The sequence below is a fragment of the Eptesicus fuscus genome, chromosome 10 (genome assembly GCF_027574615.1).
Source record: "Eptesicus fuscus isolate TK198812 chromosome 10, DD_ASM_mEF_20220401, whole genome shotgun sequence".
NCBI lineage: Eukaryota > Metazoa > Chordata > Mammalia > Chiroptera > Vespertilionidae > Eptesicus > Eptesicus fuscus.
The window spans coordinates 91,432,506-91,445,938 of NC_072482.1; the positions used below are offsets into that span (position 1 = coordinate 91,432,506).

Below are 13,433 nucleotides of genomic sequence, written 5' to 3' on the forward strand. Positions count from 1 at the left end.
AACCCCCACGCAAGAGCTAGGGGCGCACGGGCCCCCCTGGAGAAAGAAGTTCGCATCGTCACCGCGCGGCGCTCCCCACGCATCTCGCTGGCAAGAAGGGCTGCGCACCCCCGACGCCGGCTCCCCGCCCGGCCCATCCCCGTGGCTGGAGACCCCGGGCCCCCCCCCCTCCCCCGCCCGCTCACCTCTCGTCCAGTCCACCACTTGTTTGGGGCTCCACTTGGTCACGGGTTCCATGGTCAGAGTCTCGCTCCCCGCGGGGCCGGAGTCGGCGGTGAAGTCCTGCTGCCCGCGTCCGCGGTCCCGCTGTCCCACCAGGAGGGCGCGCCCCGCCGTGTCCCTGCGCCCCGTCAAGGCTGCATGGCCGCGGTCAGCGGGTCATCCCAGCGCGGCTCCGCCGGCCGGCGCGGCCCTCTCCCGGCCCCGGGACCCACCGCGGCTGCCGCTCAAGCTGCCACCGTCCAGCCGCTCCGCCGCCGCCGCCCGAGCCAGACAGCTGCTGCTCCCGGGCACTCGCCGCTGCGGGGACGCGGGACGGCGACCCCAGGCCCCCTGTCCTCTCCTCGGCGCGGGGCCCTCCCGGCCGGCTGCCCCCCGCCGACCCTCTGCGCCCACGGCCGGGGTTCCTGCCCGCGGTTCCCGGGCCGCGCGCTCGGCTCGGCTCCCGCTCCGGCTCCGGCTCCCGCTCCGGCTCCTCCTCCGCGCGGCGTGCTCTCCGGCCCCGCTCCGCGTGCGCCGCGGCCGCGAGCTTCCCGCCGCAGGTCCCCCTCCCGCGCCTCCCTCCGGCCGCCCCGGGGCTGGGAGGCGAGCGGAGCCGGCGCTCGGGTTACAAAGTTGCAGCTCCGGTCGCAGCTCCAGGAATAAAAGAGGAGGCGGGGCCCGGCCCAGCGAAACTCGGGGGCGGGGGTGGGTCCGCCCGAAACGGGCGACTCGGGTTACTTTCCCTCTCCGAGCCCGGCGCGCACACCCCGGGCGTCCCGGCCGAACTTTCCTTTTCAGGGGGCGGGCGGCAGACGCGCGTGCACCCCGAAGAGCCCGCTGGCTCGGGGGAGGCGCTGTGCTGTGGGGCTGCCTCGGTGGAAGCCACGACGCACTCCAAACAAACAAACAGAAGGAGGATCTGCACGTCCCTTTCATTGTAAATGCTTTGTATCGCTATTGCTCCGCAATGAGGCCTTCCTTGTTGTAAATGTCTTACGGTAAAATTATTTTACTTTGTATTTTGGATAACGTGGTGGCCAGTTCAACTCACTTCTCTTTGAATGTTACTGGTTATATGTTGCCGTACTATAATATTCATATTTGCAAGGTGAGCTAATGCACTTTTGGATTAGTCATCCATGAAGAAGGGAAGTTGTCAGCCAATTCCCCTCTCCCCCTCCAAAAAAAAAATAGCATGTGCACAGTTTCAGCGACTGACATGAGGAGGGTCCTTCCACATTCATGAGTCTCAATCCGGGGCCAGAGCTGCCCCTGATCTGAGGGAAAATCCAGAAGTGTGATGTTTACCTTTCCTCCTTCAAGCTCCCCCCTCCCCACTCCCCATATCTCCTCTACAGCCCCAGTGAGTTCTGCCTCCTGCTCATAGAGATTCTTTGGCACTTAATGATTCCAACATTCAACTGTGGCTAATCTATGTACATCCTACGCTTGGCCACTGTTAACCCTTGGAGGGCAGACCCTTCCTGATACAGAGCTTTCTCTCCTCCCCCACTTCCTACCACCTAGCTGGTAGCACCTAGTACGAACCGAAAGGTGTGGCTGGTTCTTATTCATTCAATAAATAATCTGTGAATGCCTCCTGTGTGCCGACCACTGCTCTCATTAAATGAGTGTTGAATTAGTGTGATAGGCATTGTTTATACAGGTCTGTGTGGATGCACATGCTGGAAAGATGGCCAGCAGCAGGCCTCGCATCCGCTGTATGGTGTGGTGAGATACAACAAACAGGAAGAAGAAGCATTTTTAAAAGTAAAATAATATCAGACCCACCTTCCATGAAACTTATCTGTAGGACTGAGAAAGCACAACAACACAGGTATGCAGCTATCGAATACAGTGATTTTTAGTTTTTTAACAAGAGTTATTGGCAGACCAGGAAACTTTGCAAAGGCAATGATAAAATTCCTGGTAGAGTAGTTGTCCTTTAAAAAAGTCTTTTTAACTTAATAGCATCAATTGTTAGGTATCTTTATGGCAAAAGTAGGGAGAAGTATCTTGACATTTGTCATTGGACCCTGGGGGGGGGGAAATAATGTCTTTAGTTACAGCAATTACTATATGTTGTATCTTTTGATGATGATGATGATGATGATGATGATGATTAACATGACCACATAATTTATCTCCAAATCAAGATATTACTGAATATGAAAGGGGAATCTAGCAATACTTACTTTGGAAAAACACGAATAAATTGGGCCATATGGTCCCTGTGATTATGAAGAGAGGTCAAGTGTTAATGACTTTGCCATAGAATTTTATTTGATGTTTTCACAATGTTTTCACGTGCATTTGCATTAGTCATTACTGGAGAGTTTACAGCTAAAACTCCGGTAGTCAAGCAAAAGTTTGCTGAATGCCATCCCATTGGGTCAATACACTGTCTGCGCTCAGGACACAGACACATCATAGCTAAAGAGGAAGGCCATGCTAAGCTCTCTAACCGGATCACCAACTAACCATCTAAACGAATTAGCGTTCTGTTTGCACTTCCAGTCCCGAAGGCTAATTACTTTTTAAATAAGGCCTTCTGCCTTAATTACAGCTGCCAGCCTGTGAAAGTTCTAGGGAGGCCTGCCTTCCTGGCTGAGAGGCAAACTTGAAGGCATCCAAAGTCACTGCTGGCGTAAAGGCAGAATCTTAGGACATTCAAGTGGACACAAAACGATCATTTATAGCTTTGCTGAGTCTTCTCTGCTAGCTGTCCTCTGTGGCAAGGGTTATATTATACCCGAGTGCACGTTCCCAAACCCCAGCTATGCCACCTTCTTCAGGAGCAGACCTCCTCCGTGGCACCGTGATGTCTACCACAGTTCCTGGCACTTACCCAGGATCAGCACAAATCCTTTCATAAATCAGGTTGGCCTTGCAGAAGAACTGACACTAGAGGCCAGGTCTCCCGGATTTCTCTTGCCAACTTCCTGCTTTCTTCTGACGTTGGGTCTCCTTATGTGTTTAGGTCATTTACTCAATCCATGAACTGTTTACTTGTTAGACACTAAACCAGGCCCAAGGAGGATTCTGAACACACACAAGGAGCCCTTAGGGATCAAAGGCATCCTGTGATTTTGTAGGGGCGATGGGGTGTTTTCTTCTGCAGTCTTCGGTGAGAGGAAATGCCTGCCTGGGAGACCCAGACGAGGGGATTTTAAGGATGGATGACATTCTCGTCCGGAGCCAGTTCATACGTTATTATTTGTTTTATTTGAGAACCAGGGATGGAGCATTTTTTATTAGTGTTATGATTAATTTATTTGATAAACATGGGAGCAAACTTTTAAACAAATTATTAATCTGTAAAGACCCAGTCTCCTTCCCCAGTCCAAAACAATGGTTTCCAAAATGAAAGAAAAGAATGAGTAAGTTAAGCAAGGTGCTCCGAATATTAAACTTTATCTCACAATCTAAGATGATCATTTTCTTCCCATCACATTGCTTTTTTTACTGTTTTCAGAACATACAAAAATATGTAATATTTTTCTCAAATATAATTGTCTCGTGTATGTCTCTTGTGTTATCTTTTATCTGGAGAAATACTCCTTCTTATCTATGACATCCCCTCACTGCAAAGGCATTGGCTAACTAAGTTATCCAGGCTGCTGATGATCCTATCATCCATTTAATTCCATTTGGTGTGAATTCTTCACACCGTGGTAATGTAATTTTCTTCCTAAATGTGCCAGGCTTCCTGTCAGATAATTCAGGTAGGAAGTCCTCAGTTTTGTGTTTGTTTGTTTCCTTAAGTCTCACACGTGTTGCCCTACTTATTCGAATTCTTTTGACCATTCAGTCCCTTTAATGAAGTCCTCCTACAGTTGGACAGCTGATATTTGGCTTTTTTTTTTTTTTTTTCTGAGCCCTATCAGTACTCAAGAGTTCAATGTCCAGTGGGTAGTATACATTCAAAAACCTCACCTATTTTACATCAGACTTAGAGACGTTGATTAAACTTTTCTCACACGAAAGAGCAACATTGACACAGGTGAGTCCCATTTTCCGGGGTTTATAGCTGTGTTTTTTGAGAGTCGTCCTACGAGGCAATTACAAACAAGTTGAGCTCCCTTTCGTGCAAGGGCTCACACAACCAGCAAAGCTGCGTGTTACAGACAAGAAGGAACAACGAAGCCTACGTCTCCCCCCACGGGTTTAGGAGACGCTGTGTTCCAGCTATCACGTTGCGGAGTGTCCAAGAACAGCGGGCCATCCCACCAGTTGTTCTGGCAGCCCCCACTTTGTGGGACTCAACCTCCAACAAGTACACCTAATGCCAAGAGGTTCAGACTCCACGACTTTTGTTTCAGACCCAAGTTGCATGCTGATAATAACAGACAGAAGAAAACAAAAATGGGATTGATGGAGGTCATTCTAAATCTCAAAATAAAACCATAATTTCGTTAGCAAAGTAAGCTTGTAGCAGGAGAAATAAAACGCAGGTCGTGAACACACCAAGCTCAAATTTCACAAAATTCTCTAACGTGTTAACAAGAAGAACATCACGATCCCATTGTTTGTTCACTATTTTGTGTTTTTCGAATTTGAGTTTGGCACAACAGAAATATTTTATAATGCCACTTTAAATCAAATCAAATCCATACATACAAATGCGCCAAACTATAATTCAGCACCATTAATGAACTTTGGGTTCCATCTAAAAGATGTTTGCTCTTTGTTATTGAGCTACAGTTGCACGCAGAGAAGGAAAATTCTTCTAGTTTTATTCTATCAAGGGTATTTTAATTCTCCAGCCCCTGCTAATCAACACATCCAGATTTTCCACTAAAAGCACATTTATGCCTCCCACTTGGGATCCTTAGACATTTGAGCCTGTAACGGGACCCTATTCCTTCATTTTCCACAACCAGACCCTGGTATTTGGAAATACTATAACCATTTGGCGTGGGAGGGAAAGGTGGTAAGAAAACGAACATATGAGAAAAGCAGGAAGTGTTTCAGTCCACGTCAACATCAAAGGGAAAGGACGAAAATTAATACCAATCAGGCTTTTCCTGCAGGGAGTCAGATGATTCCATAGGATTTTAAGAGCACTCCCAAAGGCCTAATTGAACAGGAAAACTCACACTTGTTGCCAAAAAGTCAGCAAAATGGTGGTTGAAACCCACAACCCGCTCACCGATGATAGCAACAGTAATTGTTTTACCGAGTTCATTCCACCCTGGAAAAAACTCCCAGATCGAATCTCTTGTTTCCACTTAGTTCCATATAAGTTTTGTTTTTAGTTACAGAGAAAGGGGGGCTCTACCCACTCCTTTTGCACTTTTTTCTCCTTCTCCTGAGCTTCGTTCCAGAGGCGCAGTTGTGGGAGGTGGTGGGGGAGGTGCCAGAAGCTGAGGAACCTCCATTTCGAGGCCAACAGAAAGCCCTGCCGTGCTTAAGCTGTGATCCCCGAGTCCCATGAAATCCCTGCTGCTGGGGGTAGTGAAGCCAAGAGGGTACCCGGGTACAACACCGGGGAGGGGAGCCAGCAGGCCTCAGGCCTGGCCTGCTCCACAGACATCTCCTGTGGGTGCCACACAGGGACAAGGAAACCAGGAGAGATAGACTGAGGGTGCTGGCCTCGCCTGTGAGGACCCAGCCTACAACATGAGGGCGGCCAGGTGTCATCCTCGGTATCTCCTCCTCCCACGTGTGCCCACGTCCGGTGGCTAGCTAACGTCATCTGCACTGAGGTGCTGGCTGGAGATGGTCCTTTGCTCAGAGAATTCGTGTTTTCAAGGGGAGCTCTTTGAGCCCAGCTAACTGTATTATCTCAGTCTCCTAGCCAGCCATGTGACCTTGACCCAGTCAGCCTCTGAGGGACTATCTACGTAAAAATCAGGTTCACAGGGACTTTAATAATCCTTCTAGCTTCCAAATTCCCCTTTCTGGTCATGAGACATCGGTTGCTGAGTGTAGGAGAGGGAGAAGGCAGTTTTGCTTGAGGGACTTGAGGGAGTCCTCTCTGTGTCTGCTGTTAAGCCCCTGGGGCTCGCCGTGGTTGTATAGCCTCACTTGCTGACATTGCCTTTGAAGACAGGACATGGGACAGTAATTGGGGAAGAAAAAGGAGAAGAGCCCTAGCCGGTTTGGCTCGGTGGATGGAGCATCGGCCTGCGAACTGAAAGGTCCCAGGTTCGATTCCGGTCGAGGGCACATGCCCGGGTTGTGGGCTTGATTCCCCAGTGGGGGACTTGCAGGAGGCAGCCGATCCACGATTCTCTCTCATCATGGATCTTTCTGTCTCTCTCTCCTCTTCCTTCCTCTCTGAAATCAATAAAAATATATTTTTTTTAAAAAGAAAAGAAAAAAAGGAGAAGATTCAAGGCTGTGTATTGTTTATAGATTTTAATATAAAATGACGTTATTCCACTTGTCAGAGGCTGTCACTAAGGTGATCACAAATCGGACGTGGGTTGTCAATCTGAGGGTTTCACGTAGGGCAGAGTTAACATAAGATAAATAAAACTATCGCATGCACAGAGAAGCACTCATTGCTATTACCAGCCATCAGAAGCCAGCTCTGGCTCCTCCTTGAGGGCGTGGCTCCCCAGGAAAGAAATGTCACCTGGAGGAAGTAAGGGGCCCCGCGGTCATTTAGGACCCAAGCTGCTAGCTCACTTGCAGCAACCTTCACCTTGCCTTTCCCCACCCCAAGAAGGTCTCCCGGGCAACCATTGTTTGAAAGTTGATTTCACTGGATTGTTTTTACAACATATATTCTATTTAGTTCTGTGGCTCTTGTTTCTCCTCCCTACCCCCCACCACCACCAGATGAAAACATATCCACAAAATGACCTATAATTAAATGACTATTTTACAAAGAGTAAAAATCCAAAATTTGTGGGTTTGTTTTTCCAGAAAGTTCTAGTCCTAGCTGTGCCCACATCCCTTCACTAAGCAGTGATTCACGGAGTCATTTCATGTCTCTGGGGTCGAAAACAAACCATCTATAAAGTTTCTCCCAGCTCTGTGTCATCGTCAATTTAACTGTTGCAACACTGCTTACCTTTGTTTAAAAATCAGCATAGCCCTAGCTGGCTTGGCTCAATGGATAGAGCATCAGCCTGCGGACTGAAGGGTCCCAGGTTCGATTCCAGTCAAGGGCACATGCCTGGGTTTCGGGCTTGATCCCCAGTAGGGGGCGTGCAGGAGACAGCCGATCAATGATACTCTCTTATCATCGATGTTTTTATCTCTCTCTTTCCCTCTCCCTTCCTCTCTGAAATCAATAAAGAAATGTACTTTTAAAAAAATCAGCATAAATACGTCTGAGGTTAGTCTCCTCAGACCCAAAATAATTTTCTGATACAAACTGGCTCTAATCGGCACTAGTTGTTTTGTTTTCATTTGCACTCATTGTATAAAATCTGATGTCTTTCTGAAACAATGAGCTTTCACCCCTCCAGTCCACCTCTCCGTACAAGTAGAAACGTCTCAGGTATTCAGCAATGCAATGGGAGAAAAAGCACCTCTCCTACACCCCTTTTCCCTTTAACACCTGGCTCCATCAACAGCTTTTTTGTAGGGCAGGATCCAGGAGTAGAGATGAAATCTCCACATGACTGACAAGGCCTGAAATTTAAGTAATTATCTTATATACACTGAGTGGCCAGATTATTATGATCTCTGAACGCATAATAATCTGGCCACTCAGTGTATATCCTATACAATAAAAGGCTAATACACAAATTGTCCCCTCAACCAGGAGTTCAACCAACAGGCAGGCGGCCAACTGCCCATGTCCCCTCCCCCTGGCCAGGCTGGCCGGCCCCCACCCATGCACGAATTCATGCACCGGGCCTCTATATATATATATATACTGAGTGGCCAGATTATTATGCATTCAGAAATCATAATAATCTGGCCACTCAGTGTATATACTTTTTTCTGATTTCTTCGTCTGCTGGCACTTTATTTGCTGTAAAGTGGGAACAGTTCAAAGAATGGTGCCATCTCCAGTTACTAATTAATTTACTAAGAAACTTAAAAGCACTCCCTTCTGGGAAAAGGGGGCCTTTAGAGTTGACAAGAACCATTTATCATCAAGGGTCCAGCGGCTAAATCACTGTCATCTCCAGTCCAGCCGCCATAGCTTGAAAGCTCCCTAAAGGTTTCACGTGGAAGACTGCCCAGAGGGGAAGTCCGGTCATGGAGAAAAGTTGAACCTGATGAATTCCAAATGTAGCATTTTGGCCATTAAGAGGCAGGCCCTGGAACTGTCATCACACATGGGCCCCAAAGGAGGAACTTCTCACATGTCCCAGTCCAATACACAAACATGATAGCCAACGAGCCAAAGCATTACTCCTTCACTCACATGTCTCTGTATGTCATGGATGTCCTCTGAGTAGCCATATGCGATTTCTCACCAGGTTTCCCGGCTGACATGTAGCTGACCACGATTTTAACTTTTCATTCCATCATACAGCATTTGCGTACAGAAGCCTACTTACACAGGAACTACGTTCCTATAGACTATAGGTGCCCCACCAAAAGGAACTTATCTGAGAACTGGGGGTGGGGGGAGGGTTCTTTTACTTCTGAGCCATGTATGTAATTTGAGTCTCCCTGTCATTAGACAAATCATGTTTATTGCCAAAGTAAGGTAATAATAAGTGATCTTAAATTCATCAACTAATACCAAAAAAATGTTTTTAAATATCAAACATTTTCACTAATGGAACCCTAAACAGTGTTGACAACATAGTAGCAAAGAAACCAGAGCAGTAAGAAAAGAGTCAAGCTCGAGAAACCTAGTATTCAAAGATTCTTTGTCCAAAAACAATGCTAATAAACAATAAAAAAACAGCAGCTGTAAAATAAGGCATTATATACTAACAAGCCATATACATAAAACATGGCATAACTGATTTTGAAATATCTCTGAAATGCACCCTTTTATTTGTTCAATATGTTTTTCAATGTATGAGAGTAATTAGGGTGGTTTTTCGAAGCATCTGCAAATTCTTTGATATCTCCCCTTCAAGAGTAGAGCTTGCGGGAAGAGATTAATCAAAGAATTTATATGCAAATATGCATAACCTTTGGACACAGACAATAGACAGGGAAAGGAATAGGGTGGGGTGGGAGCCGGATGGAGGGAGGGCAAAGGGGGGGAAATTAGGGATATCTGTAATACTCCCAACATTAATATACATTTTTTAAAAATAAGAGTAGAGCTTAATTTCCTTCCCCTTGAGTGAGTTGCTTCTAACAGAATATGGCAGAGGTGGGGCTGTGTGACTTTGAGACAATGTTTTAAAGGACATGCAGCTTCTGCCTGTTTCTCTTGGATCACTTCTTGTGGAGGAGACCAGCCGCCATGTTGTGAGAACACTCAAGCAGCCGGCGGAGTCGTCCACGTTCTGAGGAATTGAGGCCCCTGCCAAAGACCAGCGCCAACTTGCCAGCCATGGGAGTCAGCCACCTGGGAAGCAATGCTTCAGTCCCAGGCAGCCTTCAGATAACTGCAGCCTTGGCCAGCATCTTGAGTACAATCTCATGAGAGACCCTGAGCCGAACCGTTAGCTAAACTGATCCTGGATCCTGACTCGTGGGAAGTGGGTGAGATAATAGACAGTTGTTTTTAGCTACTAAAATGGGTGGGGGGAGAGGGGGTAAGTTCTACAGCAATAGATAACTAATATAGGAATTTGAACCATTTCTACATTAAGATTTCTGGGTGGAGGGGGAAGGGACATATATAATACTTTCAACAATAAAGATTTTTAAAAATAAATAAAAAGGTTTCTATCACATAAATGTATATGTCACTATTCAAATGTTATTAATTTATCTGTTGTCAATCCCATCCCATTAGAATGTGCGGACTGCAAGAAAAAATGTCTGTGTTTTTGTTAAGTGTTTTGCACTTACCGTGAAAAACGATGCATGGCACAGGGTAGGTACTCAAATAAACATTTCTTGAATGTACAAATCATTTTATGAACTTGTCATAATCTCTATCAGATAAAGAGTGGAGGATAGCCTAGCCAGTTTGGCTCAGTGGATAGTGTCGGCCTGTGGACCAAAGGGTCCTGGGTTTGATTCCGGTCAAGGGCATGCATGTACCTTGGTTGCAGGTCCTGGTCAGGGCTTGTGCAGGAGGCAACCAATGATTGTGTTTCGCTCACATTGATGTTTCTCTCTGTCTTTCCCTCTCTCATCCACTCTCCCTAAAAATCAATGGAAAAATATCCCTGGCATAGATTAACAAACAAAAGAGTGGAGGATAAAATACTTTTTCAACTATTGTTTCATCAGCAGTAAACTAAATAAATGTCACAAAGGGGCTAAACGTTAATACTGCTTACAGTGATGTTAAGATAATTTTACCATATAGACACAGTAGCTGTGAAATCTATTTGTTGACAAAAGGAAAAGACTCCACTGAAGATAAAATTCTATAATTTCCACATTGTGTTAACCAATAAACAAGTGAGAAGAGAGAATTCTAAGGAAAGTTAAACAAAGTTCAGAATAATAACCAAACAACACACACACACACACACACACACCAGAATCTGGTGTGGGAGAGTGGACTAAGAGTTCCCACAAGCATGTGATTAACTCGATTGATAACTTGAAAATGTTGAGAGGCTGTAACATGAGTACAATGTGGTAAGTCTTCTGAGAGCCAAAATCAATAGTCCAGTGTTCACTTTCAACACCGCAAGCTGGGCTGTCCTCCGTATAATACAGAGAGATAGATCAGTCAGCTGGTCTTTGTTCTGGCAGTTCTCTTATTTGCATCTAAGGATCCATATAATCAATCTAATTATTTTCCACCCATGTCCAACTAAATCCTTCTCTACTAAACTGACTCTTTGTCCAAGTGATACAACTCCTCTGTGCTCTTCCATGGCAGTCATTGTGTCCTTGTACTTTCGTTGCACTCCCTGGACATTAAAGAAATGCTTAGTAAATGACGAGGCTGTGTTTTACCATTCAGGTCCAAGACAGCTTTGAAAAGTCTGTGATTATCCATTCGACAAGGAGTTGAGTATCCACCACAAGCTCCTATTGTTTTAGGTGAGGTGAATGAAGTACTGTATTTAAAAATTAGATATTTTCTAAAAGAAAATATAACCCACCCCATAAAATGTTACTGTAGCAGAAAACATCATCACACTCATCCTTCGTTAGGGAATTGGGGGAATTGTATATTAATTCAGCTTTCTGGCTGAATCGTGTAGAGATGGGAACTATGGAAGTGCAGTGAAATTGAAAGTAGATAAACACTTCAGAAGGAGAAAAGTTTAATGCCAAGTCTTGTATCATGTGTTTGAGCTAAAACCAGATTGGCTTACATGTCCTGAAGGAAATAATCCTGGAAAATGAAAAGAGAAAAAGGGGATGAACAGAGAAAAATGATAACACACAAATAAGTCAGTTACATAAAAAAAGACTTCAGAAGGGGATTCCACCTTTAATAGAAAAGTGATGATGGATTCTTTATGAATTATTGGTGCCTGGGGAAAGAATTAGAGTTGTTGGATGAGCTTATGTTTGAAAGAGAAGACAGCAGAGAGGAGGTTAAGGTGTGTGTATGTGGCCAGGTGGTAACTATGATGGGCGCAGTCAGGCAACCACCACATTTCTCCCTTGGAAATTTAAATACCAATAAACGTCATGAGCCAGGTACAAACAGCTCTCAAATAATCATAATACTGGGGGAAGGAAAATTATGGTAAAGCAAAACAAGATGCTGAAATGCAGCAACATAGGGAATTAGAACTTGGCTTCCTAATACAAATGTGAAGTCATAACAATAATAATACAAATGTAAAGTGATGGTGATGATGATGATGATGATGATAATGATGATGATAATGGTGATGATGATGATAAGCACGCCCCATGAACGCTGCCGTTTTCTGCTCTCTCATACTCCACATCCCCACAGCACTGCTCACGTGTGCACATCCGGCCCTGTGTTGACTTGGGCATACAGCAGTCAACCAAAGAGACACAAAGTCTGTCTTTTTGGAGTTTGCTTTTTAAGGTGAAGGAGACAGACCATTCATAAAACACATAATGAAAAAAATACATATGACAATTCAGTGCTAATTTTTTCACATTAAACAAATATCTCTTAAATGAAATTTTAACATGGGGGGAAAGTCTTTGATGTTGACTCACACATTTACCCTTCCTTCAGGATTATTTCTCACAAGGGGGGAGGGTGGGAGCTGAGCCATTTATGTCCCGACAGTCCTCAGTCCTGTGTTGAGAGCTGCTTCCAGGGGCGTGTGAATTCCCTGGCACAGGGCGGGCTCCTGGGGCCAAAGAAAGCCTTTGGGCAGATGGCTGTAGATGCTGGCAGTATGTCATAGCCCAGCTTGCTCTGAAGGGCTGAAGGCTGGGGGAAAGGGCGGGGCAGAGTTTGCTGCAGTTTATAATTATATGTGCTGCATTATAGAGTACCATCCTGCCAGACTAGGCCCCTGTGTCCTCCCCTGGGTCTGGCCCTCCCTACGAGGGGAAGGCATTTATGGAGCCAGGAGGACACAACCATCTGGAACCCATGCAACCCCTTGTAGACCATACTCTAAGTAGCTGGGATCCCAGAAGTCCTGCCTGGGAAAGGGAGAATTGTGACCCACAACTAAAAACATGCTGGAGTTCTAACCCCCAGTACCTCAGAATGTAACCTTATTTGGATGTTGGATCTTTACATAATCAAGTTTAAATGATGTCATTAGAGTAGGCACTACTCCAATATGGCTGGTGTCCTTATAAAAAGGGGACATTTGGACACTGAGGCAGACACACAGGTAGAGGGAAGATGATGTGAAAAAACCCAAGGAGAAGAAGGACACCCTTTAAGAATGCTGTCTCGACCAGACCCATCTTTGCTAGAGGACACTGTGTTTCTCACATGGACCAGAGAGTGATATTTCTATGTTGTCCACTACTCACCAAGCCAAGTGATTTGCTTCTCGTATAAACCCATACATTTTGAGGTAGGAGTGTTCAGATTTCTTAGGCACCAAGAAGTAGCAGCTGAAGCTCAGACACTTGTGAAGTGGCCATCAAGGACCAAACCCAAATGACTGGATGGAAAGCATGCAGGAAATAATCATATGCACATTAGGTTAAGCTGGAAGTGAGTCATGCATTTGGGACTGGAACATACACAGAATCAAAACCAGAGGAGTCGGAACTTACAAATCCATCCTAGCTGAGCTCAATAATCAACAAACAAGAGGTTT

At 45.6% G+C, this 13,433-nt stretch overlaps 1 protein-coding gene across 4 annotated transcripts in view; it reads right to left on the reverse strand.

Moving 5' to 3' along the window:
• Nucleotides 1-804, reverse strand: part of CNKSR3 (CNKSR family member 3) — a 76,677-nt gene extending 75,873 nt beyond the window's left edge. For 2 of the 4 annotated variants that reach the window (XM_054722231.1, XM_054722232.1), the window contains exon 1: nt 186-804. In XM_054722231.1, the coding sequence (XP_054578206.1) occupies nt 186-237 (52 nt within the window). In that variant the 5' untranslated portion in view covers nt 238-804. The remainder of the gene's footprint in view (nt 1-185) is intronic. The other 2 variants (XM_054722229.1, XM_054722230.1) reach the window with 2 other exon arrangements.
• Nucleotides 805-13,433: the final 12,629 nt, after the last annotated feature.